A 12,639-nucleotide genomic window follows, 5' to 3' on the forward strand; every position below is an offset into this window, starting at 1 on the left:
GAGTGGAAAGCACCCCTTTACAGAAACACAGTATTAATAGAACAGAAATGTCTTACTGTTTGTTAAGTATTAATTGTTAGCTGTTAATATCAAACAAATCAGGTAAATACATAATTTTTCTCTCACAGTTGTACAATATTTGCACATTATACAACGAATGGGTCTAATCCTGGATGCTGATTGGTTGAAACCACATTCCAGCCGGTGTCTATTCCACAATTTACAACCGGCTAAAACTATGATGTTGAAATGCCTATTTACTCTGTTCCATCTCACTGACAAATCCACTGTCTCATTAGCCCATCCAGGCCATTTATAAACTTGATCTCCACTATAAAAAGCATCTAGACATTATCTCCCATTTCTTTTAGACTAGCATTTGGTTGTCAACAGCAGAGATTTGTATAAACCTTACTGTCTTTCTGACATTTGTACATTGTTTCAATATTGAAATTCGATCATCAGCTGTCCCATAGTAATGCACATGTCGGGAATTGGGATGAGACAGACAGGCAGACAGCTTTTCTCAGCCAGTCGAAATCAAGAATCAGAAGGCATCATTTTTATGGATATATACAAACAAATGTCAATAGAAAACATGTCAAACGAAATGAATTGTAGATAGTTTTCAGTCTTTCCAGCTTTAGTTTGAAGTGATTGTGTTAGCTGTGTTGTTGCCTAACTTAGCTTTTCTGAGCAGTGTCCTGACGAGCACATTTTCTATGTCAGGTGAAATCGCGCATTATTAGCTTATTGTTATGGATGTATCCAAATAATTGTCACTAGAAAACAGCTTAAACAAATGCAAATGCAGCTACTTTTCTGTTATTCTGGCTGCGCTGTTTGATGTGACTGTAAGTTAGCCGTAGTTAGCTAGCAAGCAAGGGATAAGAACATTTCCAACCAATATGGCAATAACACACTTAGAATGAACAACTGGGTCACGCCCATAGATACATAACAATAACACTTAGTCTCGGGCCTAACAACACCCGTGGCAATATATCCACCAAACACCAACTTCTCTGGTATTATCACTTAATTATAATTTTTTAATTCTTCAATCTCTAACAAGTTGGTTGTTGATCATTTCTAGACAGCAACTTTCAAGTCTTGCCATAGATTTTCAAGCCGATTTAAATCAAAACTGTAACTAGGCCACACAGGAACATTCAATGTCCTCTTGGTAAGCAATTCCAGTGTATATTTGGCCTTGTGTTTTAAGTTATTGTCCTACTGAAAGGTGAATTTGTCTCCCAGTGTCTGTTGGAAAGCAAACTGAACCAGGTTTTCCTCTAGGATTTTGCCTGTGCTTAGCTCTGTTCTGTTTCCTTTTATCCCCCAAAAAAGAATTTGTCCTTGCCGATGAAAAAGATACCCATAACATTATGCAGCCATCAACCATAATTGAAAAATATGAAGAGTGGTACTCAGTGATGTGTTGTGTTGGATTTGCCTCAAACATAACACTTTATATTCAGGACATACTGTAAAGTTATTTTCTTTGCCACATTCTTTGCAGTTTTACTTTAGTGCCTTATTCCAAACATGATGCATGTTTTAGAATATTTGTATTCTGTACAGGCTTCCTTCTTTTCACTGTCATTTAGGTTAGTATTGTGGAGTAACTAGAATGTTGTTGATCCATCCTTAGTTTTCTCCTATCACAGCCATTAAACTCTAACTGTTTTAAAGTCACCATTGGCCTCATGGTGGAATTCCTGAGCGGTTTCCTTCCTCTGTGGCAACTGAGTTAGGAATGACACCTATATCTTTGTAATGACTGGATGTATTGATACACCATCCAAAGTGTAATTAATAACTTCACCATGCTCAAAGGGATATTCATTGTCTGCTTTTAATTATTTTTTTTACCCATGTACTGTGCCGATAGGTGCCCTTCTTTGCTAGCCATTGGAAAACCTCCCTGGTCTTTGTATTTGAAATTCATTGCTCGACTGAGGGACCTTACAGATAATTGTTTGTGGGGTCTAGAGATGAGGTAGAGAGATGAGGTAGTCATTCAAAAATAATGTTCAACACTATTATTGCACACAGAGTGAATCCATGCAACTTATTATGTGAGTTGTTAAGTGTATTTCTACTCCTGATTTTATTTAGGCTGACAATAACAAATGGGTTAAATACTTATTGACTCAAGACATTTCAGCATTTCATGTTTTATTCATTTGTAAAAATGTCTAAAAACATAATTCCACTTTGACATTATGGGGTATTGTGTGTAGACCAGTGACACAAAATGTTAATTGAATCAATTTTAAATTCAGACTGTAACACAACATGTGAAAAAAGTCAAAAGGTGTTCATACTTTCTGAAGGCACTGTATGCTTAATTTATAACTGTATGAGTGATTTATGCAACTTTAGAATCTATTAGAAATCAAAACATATAGGCTAAGGTTTGTATCATAACTAAAGCTGCATGATGCGACTCTGATGATGATTTTAAAAAAGTTGCATGAAACGTATGTGCTCTAGCCTACTAATTAGCCTACTAATATAAGTGTGGAAATTTGTTTTATTTAGAATGGCCCACAAAAAAAACATAGCCTGCACTCGAATAGTGAATGGAGGAAAAGCTTCCTGTGGTTATATTTTTTAATATGCCGGGTAGGTTACACCGGTTGTAAAGCGGATTAATGTGCTTCATTTTAAGAATTGAACAATAAATATACTGTATCACAAGAAAACTGGGATCCTCTTTTAAATAGTGGCAAGTCAAAACTGTTTTCACACGCGATTGCACATTGACTGGGTTTATAAAAATACATATTTCTGCACGTGCTGGGCATCATTCACAAGTGATAATATTCTCACCCATCAGACTATTCTCAATGTAATGTTGTCTTTACATGTACTTAATAATAAATGTGTGAAATTAGTTTTGATTTACTGTAGAATGGGCCATTATTATGCAACTGTCAGAACAGGAGCAGGGAGAAAATAGACATGCACTTGAATAACTAATGGAGGACACTTTTCCCGCTGTTCATTTTCATGCCAGCCAGGTAGGCTACTCCGGTTGTAAAGTGAAGCAATATGCTTAATAGGCTATTAGTAGGCCTAGCTTATAGAAAGCTGATGGGATCCTCCTCTTTTTAATAGAGGCCATCAAAACTCTGTTTTCTCACGCAATTGCATAGCATAGGCAATATATGTTGGGCTCATAGGAACACATTTCATTCCATGCATCAACCAGCTATGAGGAGCAGGCTCTCGCTGCTCAACCGGTGATCCTATTCCGCTCAGACTCTTAATGCCAGGGCTCTGATTAAGTTTTTGATTTGATTTTCGACCCATTTGCATTGATGTCAGAGTGATTAGAGGGACAATAGAGTACCAATAGAGTACCAGGCCATTAGCGACTAGCCATTAGCAAGTTTGGTATGCTACTAATGACCATCAGCGGCATCAACGTGCACTTTTGGAGAAGCCTAGGGGCTCTCAACTGTCAGGTGGAGTTTGACTGGTCATGATTCGTGACTGCCGGTGTGTTGGCAATATGGTCACTTTAACATCCCAAGACACAGAAAAATATGGATAGAGTTTAACTTCAAGGATCAACTTTACTGCTCCAAGATCTACATTGTACACTTCTTTTCAGCATGCAAAAGATTTGAAAAGATGGTATTTGAAATACATTCCCTTGGTATTTCAATAGAAATAGTGAAAAGGCAATCAGCCACAGGACTTTCACCAGACCCAAGGTAGTAAAAGCTGAAAAGTCTGGACAAGTAAGTGATGAACCCATTCCACATTTTTCATGTGTTCCAAATTGGTGTCTCTTTATCTGCAGCACTCTGTGCAGCACTCTGCACAATGAGCACTCTGTCACCTTCAGCCAGAGCTCCAGTACAGCCACTGTCCCCACATGAGCTGGCTTGTATATTGTTTATCCAGCTCTGAGTATTTGGTTTAAGGGAGTGGTAACAGAAAATATCAGCCTGCAGCAGCAGCCATTCAGTCAGCTGCAAGGCTCACATAATGTCCATCTACGCCGGGTCGTCAACAGTATGGGTTCAAAAGCATTCCGTTATATTGATCGACCCCGACCTCCTCTTGTTTTGGTTCATATAGTTACCTCCGTTACAACACCCCCTTTTACCTGGATGACTGTGGAACAATGGGGAAGAGCAGAATATTGCGATTTTGGGCTGTATTGAAGACCCACCTATCTTTATCTTCTCATTTCTGTGAGAGGATCAGTGTAATGAATAATGGATGCTATTTCTACTGTATCCTTAAGTAACAGATACGACACGCAGACACACACACTTTCTAGTACTGGATTGAATGACCAGGGATTATGTCTGGTTGAAAAAATCTTTAGCATTAATAAACTATGCCTCTGTTTGTATTATAATGTCCTAGGACAGTAACATAGATAATAGACTTAGCAGGTCCATAAATATCTTAAGTTTGCATACAGCTAATGAATTTGCTCACTGAATTAGAGTTGGATGGTGAAAATACTTTCTGGTGCACTACTTACCAATTTTATTTGCAGCATTTACTCAAATGTACAGCATTTTGGATCCATGTTTCTTTTTGTTATAATCAAATTAACTGCCTGATGTTCATCTCTGTTTTTCAGCTTGCCCGTTACTCAACAGAGGGCCTGCTGCAGTTAGGACCCCTAGGGTCAACCACCTTCCTGCCCAATACAAAATGTCTCATTGATGACGGAAGAGGGCGCACGCCAAGCTTGAAAAAATGTGACTCTGTTTCGCGGGTTTCACAGAGGCTGTGGGATTTTACACAGGTAAAAACAAAACACAAATGGATTCAAATACAATAATTGATCAATGTTTCTGGAAGAGCCTCTGGCTTCATCAAATTAACTGAGTCATGTATTGCATACATATTGAGGAAAATAAATTGTTCTCTATAATAGTATGAGCTATGTGTTAAATGTGAGATTAAATGTTGTTGCTGCTGATAAAGGTCCCTCCATTGTAGAAGAGTATGTCAAATCCCATGTCCATTCAGTGCATTTGCATTCACAACTGTCACATGACCGAGTGTGCCTGTATGGAGCGGGTAATAGTAACAATATTTGAACATAATACCTACCATCAGGAATATAGAGAGTGATTTGAGGTTACACAAAGTTGTTTGGAACAATGTGTTCTATTTCAATATCAGTGTTTTTGATAGGATCCTTTCGCGTCTTGTTTTTCAGAATGGTCCAATCATCAGCAGGGACACTGGACGGTGCCTGGAGGTGGAGATGTCCAAAGATGCCAACTTTGGCCTTCGACTGGTGGTGCAGAGGTGTTCTGGTCAAAAGTGGATGATACGGAACTGGATAAAGCATCCGAGGCATTGAGACAAGACATTACCTCTGAGAAAATTATATAATTTCAGTCTTGGAAGACAAACCCATGGACAGACAGTCAGAGAGCATTTCATATGAGATAGCTATAGGCCCTGGGACTGATCAGATGAGTTCACAGTGTGTGGATTATTCTATGGACTGTGTGCACTGAGCTTTCCCCTTAGAGCAAAAAGCTTTCAACTGCTGAATCTTCAGAAGAATATTATCAATATACAGTATGTGTTCAGCTGAGCTGGGGGTCAAATGTTGAGACCATACCATAAGCTTACAGCGAGCTATACAGTACTGTTTGAAATACTCTACATTTCTTACAGAACATGTACAAAATAATAATAAGACACTTGAATGAAACTACCAATGTGGTTCAACACTGGCAATGACAAGAATTGTGTTTTTGATATAAAGCCAATCCCAGGAATCTTTGCAGATGAGGTTGGAGCGAGTCATTTTGTTGATTCGACTGAGCAGATCAAAAGATGAAATTGCTTATCAGTCGCCATATCAATCTGTAATTACTTCAGGCTGTCATTTGGATAATTGCTTTGGACATTTCACAATCCTGATAAGACATTTTTTTATACGATTCAAAAAGCTGTTCATCTTCCTGATGAACTTATAAGAATGCAAAGCAACTACTGTTCTCACAAATACAAAAGGATATTATTTTGTATTTTTCTTTTGACTGTATTGCTTGCCACTAATTATCAGAGCAATAGCGTGCCTTTTTACATCCTTATGCTTCATCTGACCAGGGAATGTCAATTCCACAAGCATGTACAAATTATGTTAAAGTAATTAATATATAAACCAATGTAAAGATGTCTAAATAATAGTAATATATTGTAAAATAGAAATTGGTATCAGTCCTCCAAAAAAAGTTAGGATAATAAAATGTTTTCATTAACTGCATTAATAAAAAAAATGCTATATTTTAAACCATTGTGTACAGAGCCAGGCAGTGTACATATTGGAACATTTCAAGATTTCTAAAGATTTTCCTTACCCACAATGCTGTTCACTGCATGTTACACGGAAGCCAGGGCCTATTTTTACAGATGTAAAGCCAGATGCGGGTGGTTGTTTGACTTTGACAGCGTAAGCCCACTTACCTGCCTTTGTTGTGTTTCCACTTACAGCCTCCTACTGGATTCTGGCCTCGCAACTCTCTAATCGTTAAAACCCACCCACAGAATAACAGGTCTTCACAAAGATCTGAAAGCGTTCCAATTTATTACGCTCAGCAAGAAACTCTTTTCCCACTGTATTTTCTGATGCCCGGCCAAAAAGTGAACAACTTTGAAGATAAATAACTCTCTAATACCTTTTTTGGTGCCTCTCATATTTTGTCTCTCATTTATTTATACTGAATGGTCAAAATGTAGGTGCAAAGGGGATTGTGATCGCTATGACACATGTGCCCATAACATTTTCTTTACAAAGGGATGATATTTTGAAAGCTGATGAATGTTACTTGCAAGAAATGTCATTGAATGTCATCTAGTGGATTAGCATTAAACGGTCGAATATGAGAAAATAGCTATTGTGCACCTCCTAGCGGAGACCAAAGCGGTTCGTCGGACAGGGTATGCATTACACGTTTCATTCTCGCTCACGTGCCGTGCAGACAGATAGTGTGACAGTGAGTGATGAGCTGGGTGGCAGAGGGGTGGTAGAAAGGGGAGCGGTGTGGGGGCGAGAGGTGCAGGTGGACAAGGACACATAGCTCTCATGGGAAGGGGACCTGGTAGTTTCTCATTGTCATGCTGACAATAGTATTTTTATGCCTGGATCCCAGCCAACAGGGAGAGGTGACTTCATTATTCAGACAGACGAAGGGAGCACTCTCTGACAAATGAAGGGGGAAGGGTGAGTCACACAGAATCTCATAGGACCCATTGCGAAATACAGTCAGTCACACTGCTGTGAGATTCTGTGAAACTTGGTTTGGGAACATTGCAAACTATTGGCCTATAAACTGTGTTGCGTTGTCTGATCACATATATATGTAGGCAGCTTGTTACTGCAATCAGATAATTATTCTACAGAAACATTGATGGCTATTACTGGGATGTACAAGAAAGAGGAGAGCACTGAAGCATATAGTTTAATGAGGGTTCAAATTAAACATAAGCCCACTGTAGGCTGTAGATATAGGATACTTTGAAGATATGTAAAATAAAATATCCCATTGGTCTACAATTGAAAGGACCAAAACATTCATTGTAATCCATCTATGATCTATTCTGTTGAATCTTAACTCGTAATTAATTCAGAATAATAGTTATTTGTCAGAGGTAACTTTATGGTGAATTTGAATAAGTCGCGTCTAGTGTATTATTAATGTTAATGTTTATGAGCTCCCTGAGATAAAATTATAATTTCCCCATCCAATATTTATTTTACCGTCTCATTCTGGCCTAACCAAAATGCATATAATTCTGGGCACCAAATCACTAAAAGTAAATAAATGAATAAATGGGCAGCACATTAAAACATTTTAGCTTTTTGAAATAAATTGAATTCTACCCTGAAATTTGTGTAATGACTTAAAATTTGCATAGCTACAGTATATACAGTTGAAGTCTAAAGTTTACATACACTTAGGTTGGAGTCATTAAAACTCGTTATTCAACCACTCCACAAATTTCTTGTAAACAAACTATAGTTTTGGCAAGTCGGTTAGAACATCTACTTTGTGCATGACGCAAGTAATTTTTGCAACAATTGTTTACAGGCAGATTATTTCACTTATAATTCACTGTATCACAATTCCAGTGGGTCAGAAGTTTACATACACTAAGTTGACTGTGCCTTTAAACAGCTTGTAAAATTCCAGAAAATGATGTCATGGCTTTAGAAGCTTCTGATAGGCTAATTGACATCATTTGAGAGTACCTGCGGATGTATTTCAAGGCCTACCTTCAAACTCAGTGCCTCTTTGCTTGACATCATGGGAAAATCCAAAGAAATCAGCCAAGACCTCAGAAAAAAATGGTAGACCTCCACAAGTCTGTTTCATCCTTGGGAGCAATTTCCAAACGCCTGAAGGTACCACGTTCATCTATACAAACAATAGTACGCAATAGTACATATAAACACCATGGGACCACGCCGCTGTCATACCGCTCAGGAAGGAGACGTGTTCTGTCTCCTAGAGATGAACGTACTTTGGTGCGAAAAGTGTGAATCAATCCCAGAACAACAGCAAAGGACCTTGTGAAGATCCTGCAGGAAACAGGTTTCAAAAGTATCTATATCCACAGTAAAACGAGTCCTATATCGACATAACCTGAAAGGCCGGTCAGCAAGGAAGAAGCCACTGCTCCAAAACCACCATAAAAAAACCCAGACTACGGTTTGCAACTGCACATGGGGACAAAGATCGTACTTTTTGGAGAAATGTCCTCTGGTCTGATGAAACAAAAATAGAACTGTTTGGCCATAATGACCATCGTTATGTTAGGAGGAAAAAGGGGGAGGCTTGCAAGCCAAAGAACATCATCCCAACCGTGAAGCACGGGGGTGGCAGCATCATGTTGTGGGGGTGCTTTGCTGCAGGAGGGACTGGTGCACTTAACAAAATAGATGGCATCATGAGGGAGGAAAATGATGTGGATATATTGAAGCAACCTCTCAAGACATCAGTCAGGAAGTTAAAGCTTGGTCACAAATGGGTCTTCCAAATGGACAATGACCCCAAGCATACTTCCAGAGTTGTGGCAAAATGGCTTAAGGACAACAAAGTCAAGGTATTGGAGTGGCCATCACAAAGCCCTGACCTCAATACTATGGAACATTTGTGGGCAGAACTGAAGAAGCGTGTGCGAGCAAGGAGGCCTAGAAACCTGACTCAGTTACACCAGCTCTATCAGGAGGAATGGGCCAAAATTCACTTTTTGTGGGAAACTTGTGGAAGGCTACCCGAAACGTTTGACCCAAATTAAACAATTTAAAGGCAATGCTACCAAATATCAAATCAATTCAAAGTTTATTTGTCAAGTGCACCCAATTCAACAGTGAAATGCTTAATTGCAGGCTCTTAATTGCAAAAAAAGGTATTATGTGAACAATAGGTAAGTAAAGAAATAAAACAACAGTAAAAAGACAGTGAAAAATAACAGTAGCGAGGCTATATACAGTAGCGAGGCTATAACAGTAGCGAAGCTACATACAGGCACCGGTTGGTCGGGCTGATTGAGGTAGTATGTACATGTAGATATGGTTAAAGTGACTATGCATGTATGATAAACAGAGTGTAGCAGCAGCGTAAAAGAGGCTTGGGGGGGGGGGGGGGGGCGGCACACAATGTAAATAGTCTGGGTAGACATTTGATTACCTGTTCAGGAATCTTATGGCTTGGGGGTAAAAACTGTTGAGAAGCCTTTTTGTCCTAGACTTGGCACTCCGGTACCGCTTGCCATGAGGAAGTAGAGAGAACAGTCTATGACTGGGGTGGCTGGGGTCTTTGACAATTTTTAGGGCCTTCCTCTGACACCGCCTGGTGTAGAGGTCCTGGATGGCAGGCAGCTTAGCCCCAGTGATGTACTAGGCCGTACGCACTACCCTCTGTAGTGCCTTGCGGTCGGAGGCTGAGCAATTGCCGTACCAGGCACTGATGCAACCAGTCAGGATGCTCTCAATGTTGCAGCTGTAGAACCTTTTGAGGATCTGAGGACCCATAACAAATCTTTTTAGTTTCCTGAGGGGGAATAGGCTTTGTCGTGCCCTCTCCTCAACAGTCTTGGGGTGTCGGCACCATTCTAGTTTGTTGGTGATGTGGACACCAAGGAACTTGAAGCTTTCAACCTGCTCCACTACTGCCCCGTCGATGAGAATGGGGGTGTGCTCGGTCCTCCTTTTCCTGTAGTCCACAATCATCTCCTTAGTCTTGGTTACGTTGAGGGATAGGTCGTTATTCTGGCACCACCCGGCCAGGTCTCTGACCTCCTCCCTGTAGGCTGTCTCGTCATTGTCGGTGATCAGACCTACCACTGTTGTGTCATCAGCAAACTTAATGATGGTGTTGGAGTCGTGTCTGGCCATGCAGTCGTGGGTGAACAGGGAGTACAGGAGTGGACTGAGCACGCACCCCTGGGGGGGCTCCAGTGTTGAAGATCAACGTAGCAGATGTGTTGCTCACCACCTGGGCTGGCGGCCCGTCAGGAAGTCCAGGATCCAGTTGCAGAGGGAGGTGTTTAGTCCCAGGATCCTTAGCTTAGTGATGAGCTTTGAGGGTACTATGGTGTTGAATGCTGAGCTGTAGTCAATGACTAGCTTTCTCACATAGGTGTTCCTTTTGTCCAGGTGGGAAAGGGCAGTGTGGAGTGCAATTGAGATTGCATCATCTGTGGATCTGTTGGTTCGGTATGCAAATTGGAGTGGGTCTAGGATTTCTGGGATAATGATGTTGATGTGAGCCCTTACCAGCCTTTCAAAACATTTCATGGCTATGGACGTGAGTGCTACGGGTCTGTAGTCATTTAGGCAGGTTGCCTTCATGTTCTTGGGCACAGGGACTATGGTGGTCTGCTTGAAACATGCTGGTATTACAGACTCAATCAGGGACATGTTGAAAATGTCAGTGAAGACACCTGCCAGTTGGTCAGCACATGCCCGGAGCACACGTCCTGGTAATCCGTCTGGCCCCGCGGCCTTGTGAATGTTGACCTGTTTAAAGGTCTTACTCACGTCGGCTACTGAGAGTGTGATCACACAGTCGTCCGGAACAGCTGATACTCTCATGCATGCCTCAGTGGTGCTTGCAACGAAGCGAGCATAGAAGTGATTTAGCTCGTCTGGTAGGCTCGTGTCACTGGGCAGCTCGCGGCAATGCTTCCCTTTGTAGTCTGTAATAGTTTGCAAGCCCTGCCACATAAGACAAGCGCTGGAGCCGGTGTAGTACGATTCAATCTTAACCCTGTATTGATGCTTTGCCTGTTTGATGGTTCGTCGGAGGGCATAGCTGGATTTCTTATAAGCTTCCGGGTTAGAGTCCCGCATCTTGAAAGCGGCAGCTCTACCCTTTAGCTCAGTGTGAAAGTTGCCTGTAATCCATGGCTTCTGGTTGGGGTATGTACTTACAGTCACTGTGGGGACGACGTCCTCAATGCACTTATTGATCAAGCCAGTGACTGATGTGATGTACTCCTCAATGCCATCGGAAGAATCCCGGAACATATTCCAGTCTGTGATAGCAAAACAGTCCTGATTGAGTGTAAATACTAATTGAGTGTATGTAAACTTCTGACCCACTGGGAATGCGATGAAAGAAATAAAAGCTGGAATAAATCACTCTCTACTATTATTCTGACATTTCACATTCTTAAAATAAAGTGGTGATCCTAACTGACCTAAAACAAGGAATTTTTACTAGGATTAAATGTCAGGAATTGTGAAAAACTGAGTTTAAATGTATTTGGCTAAGGTGTTCATAAACTTCCAACTTCAACTGTACATGTATTATAGAACACATTTTTGTTATCCTTTTACCAATCACTGGAAGAGAGAACGTACTTTCTTAAACTTCTCCAGCATGAGATAATGTACAATACTGTCAGCAGTCATCAACTACATAGATGTTTTTGTCAGTAAGCTACAATAGCTACATCCTTAACAATGCCCAAACGTTGCTAGCATTCAACTGACATCACAATTTTATCCCAAGAGAAGAAAATAGACATGTCAGATATGGATGGTAGAGCCTCAGACTTTACAGAAAACAACAAAGTCGCAAATGTTATGTTGAAAGAACACTTGGCTCCTAACTTCATAATTGAGTGGTGACTTGCTGATGTGTTTGATAGTGATCACTGGAGTCTGTGACTGTTTTGGGTAAATTGAGAATTGAGACGATGCGCACTTGCATCCTAACTGCTACTTGCCAATATAAAGAAATGTGAAACTAATTTGCGAGTATCTTGTGTCCCACCGCAACATGTTTTGGTACATGACTCACTATGAAACACTGCCAGACAGACTCAATCTCCGGTAATAGATAGTGAGAAAGTTGTTAAAACAAAACGGCACAGAAGCACTTTGCCACTCGGCAGTGACTGATTTAGCTAACATGGCCTGCTGATTTAGCTAATATGGCCTGACTGCTCAATGTGCCTGCTAGCTATTAGCTAGCTTCACTGACATACACAGAGATGGAACTACACTGGACAAAAATAAAAACTTTGATGGCCACTGGCTTGCTGGAGATGTGTGCTCTTCACAGATGAATTACGGTTTCAACTGTTCCTGGCAGACGTGTGGGTGAGCGGTTTGGTCACCCACAC

At 40.6% G+C, this 12,639-nt stretch overlaps 1 protein-coding gene across 3 annotated transcripts in view; it reads left to right on the forward strand.

The window, feature by feature from the left end:
* LOC106585080 (polypeptide N-acetylgalactosaminyltransferase 9) overlaps positions 1-6,671 on the forward strand; it is a 91,808-nt gene extending 85,137 nt beyond the window's left edge. For all 3 annotated transcript variants that reach the window (XM_014170867.3, XM_082968511.1, XM_014170868.3), the window contains 2 exons: positions 4,616-4,783; positions 5,204-6,671. In XM_014170867.3, coding sequence (XP_014026342.1) covers positions 4,616-4,783; positions 5,204-5,350 — 315 coding nt within the window. In that variant the 3' untranslated portion in view covers positions 5,351-6,671. The remainder of the gene's footprint in view (positions 1-4,615; positions 4,784-5,203) is intronic.
* Positions 6,672-12,639: the final 5,968 nt, after the last annotated feature.

This window comes from Salmo salar, chromosome 24, assembly GCF_965601325.2.
Source record: "Salmo salar chromosome 24, fSalSal1, whole genome shotgun sequence".
Taxonomy (NCBI): domain Eukaryota; kingdom Metazoa; phylum Chordata; class Actinopteri; order Salmoniformes; family Salmonidae; genus Salmo; species Salmo salar.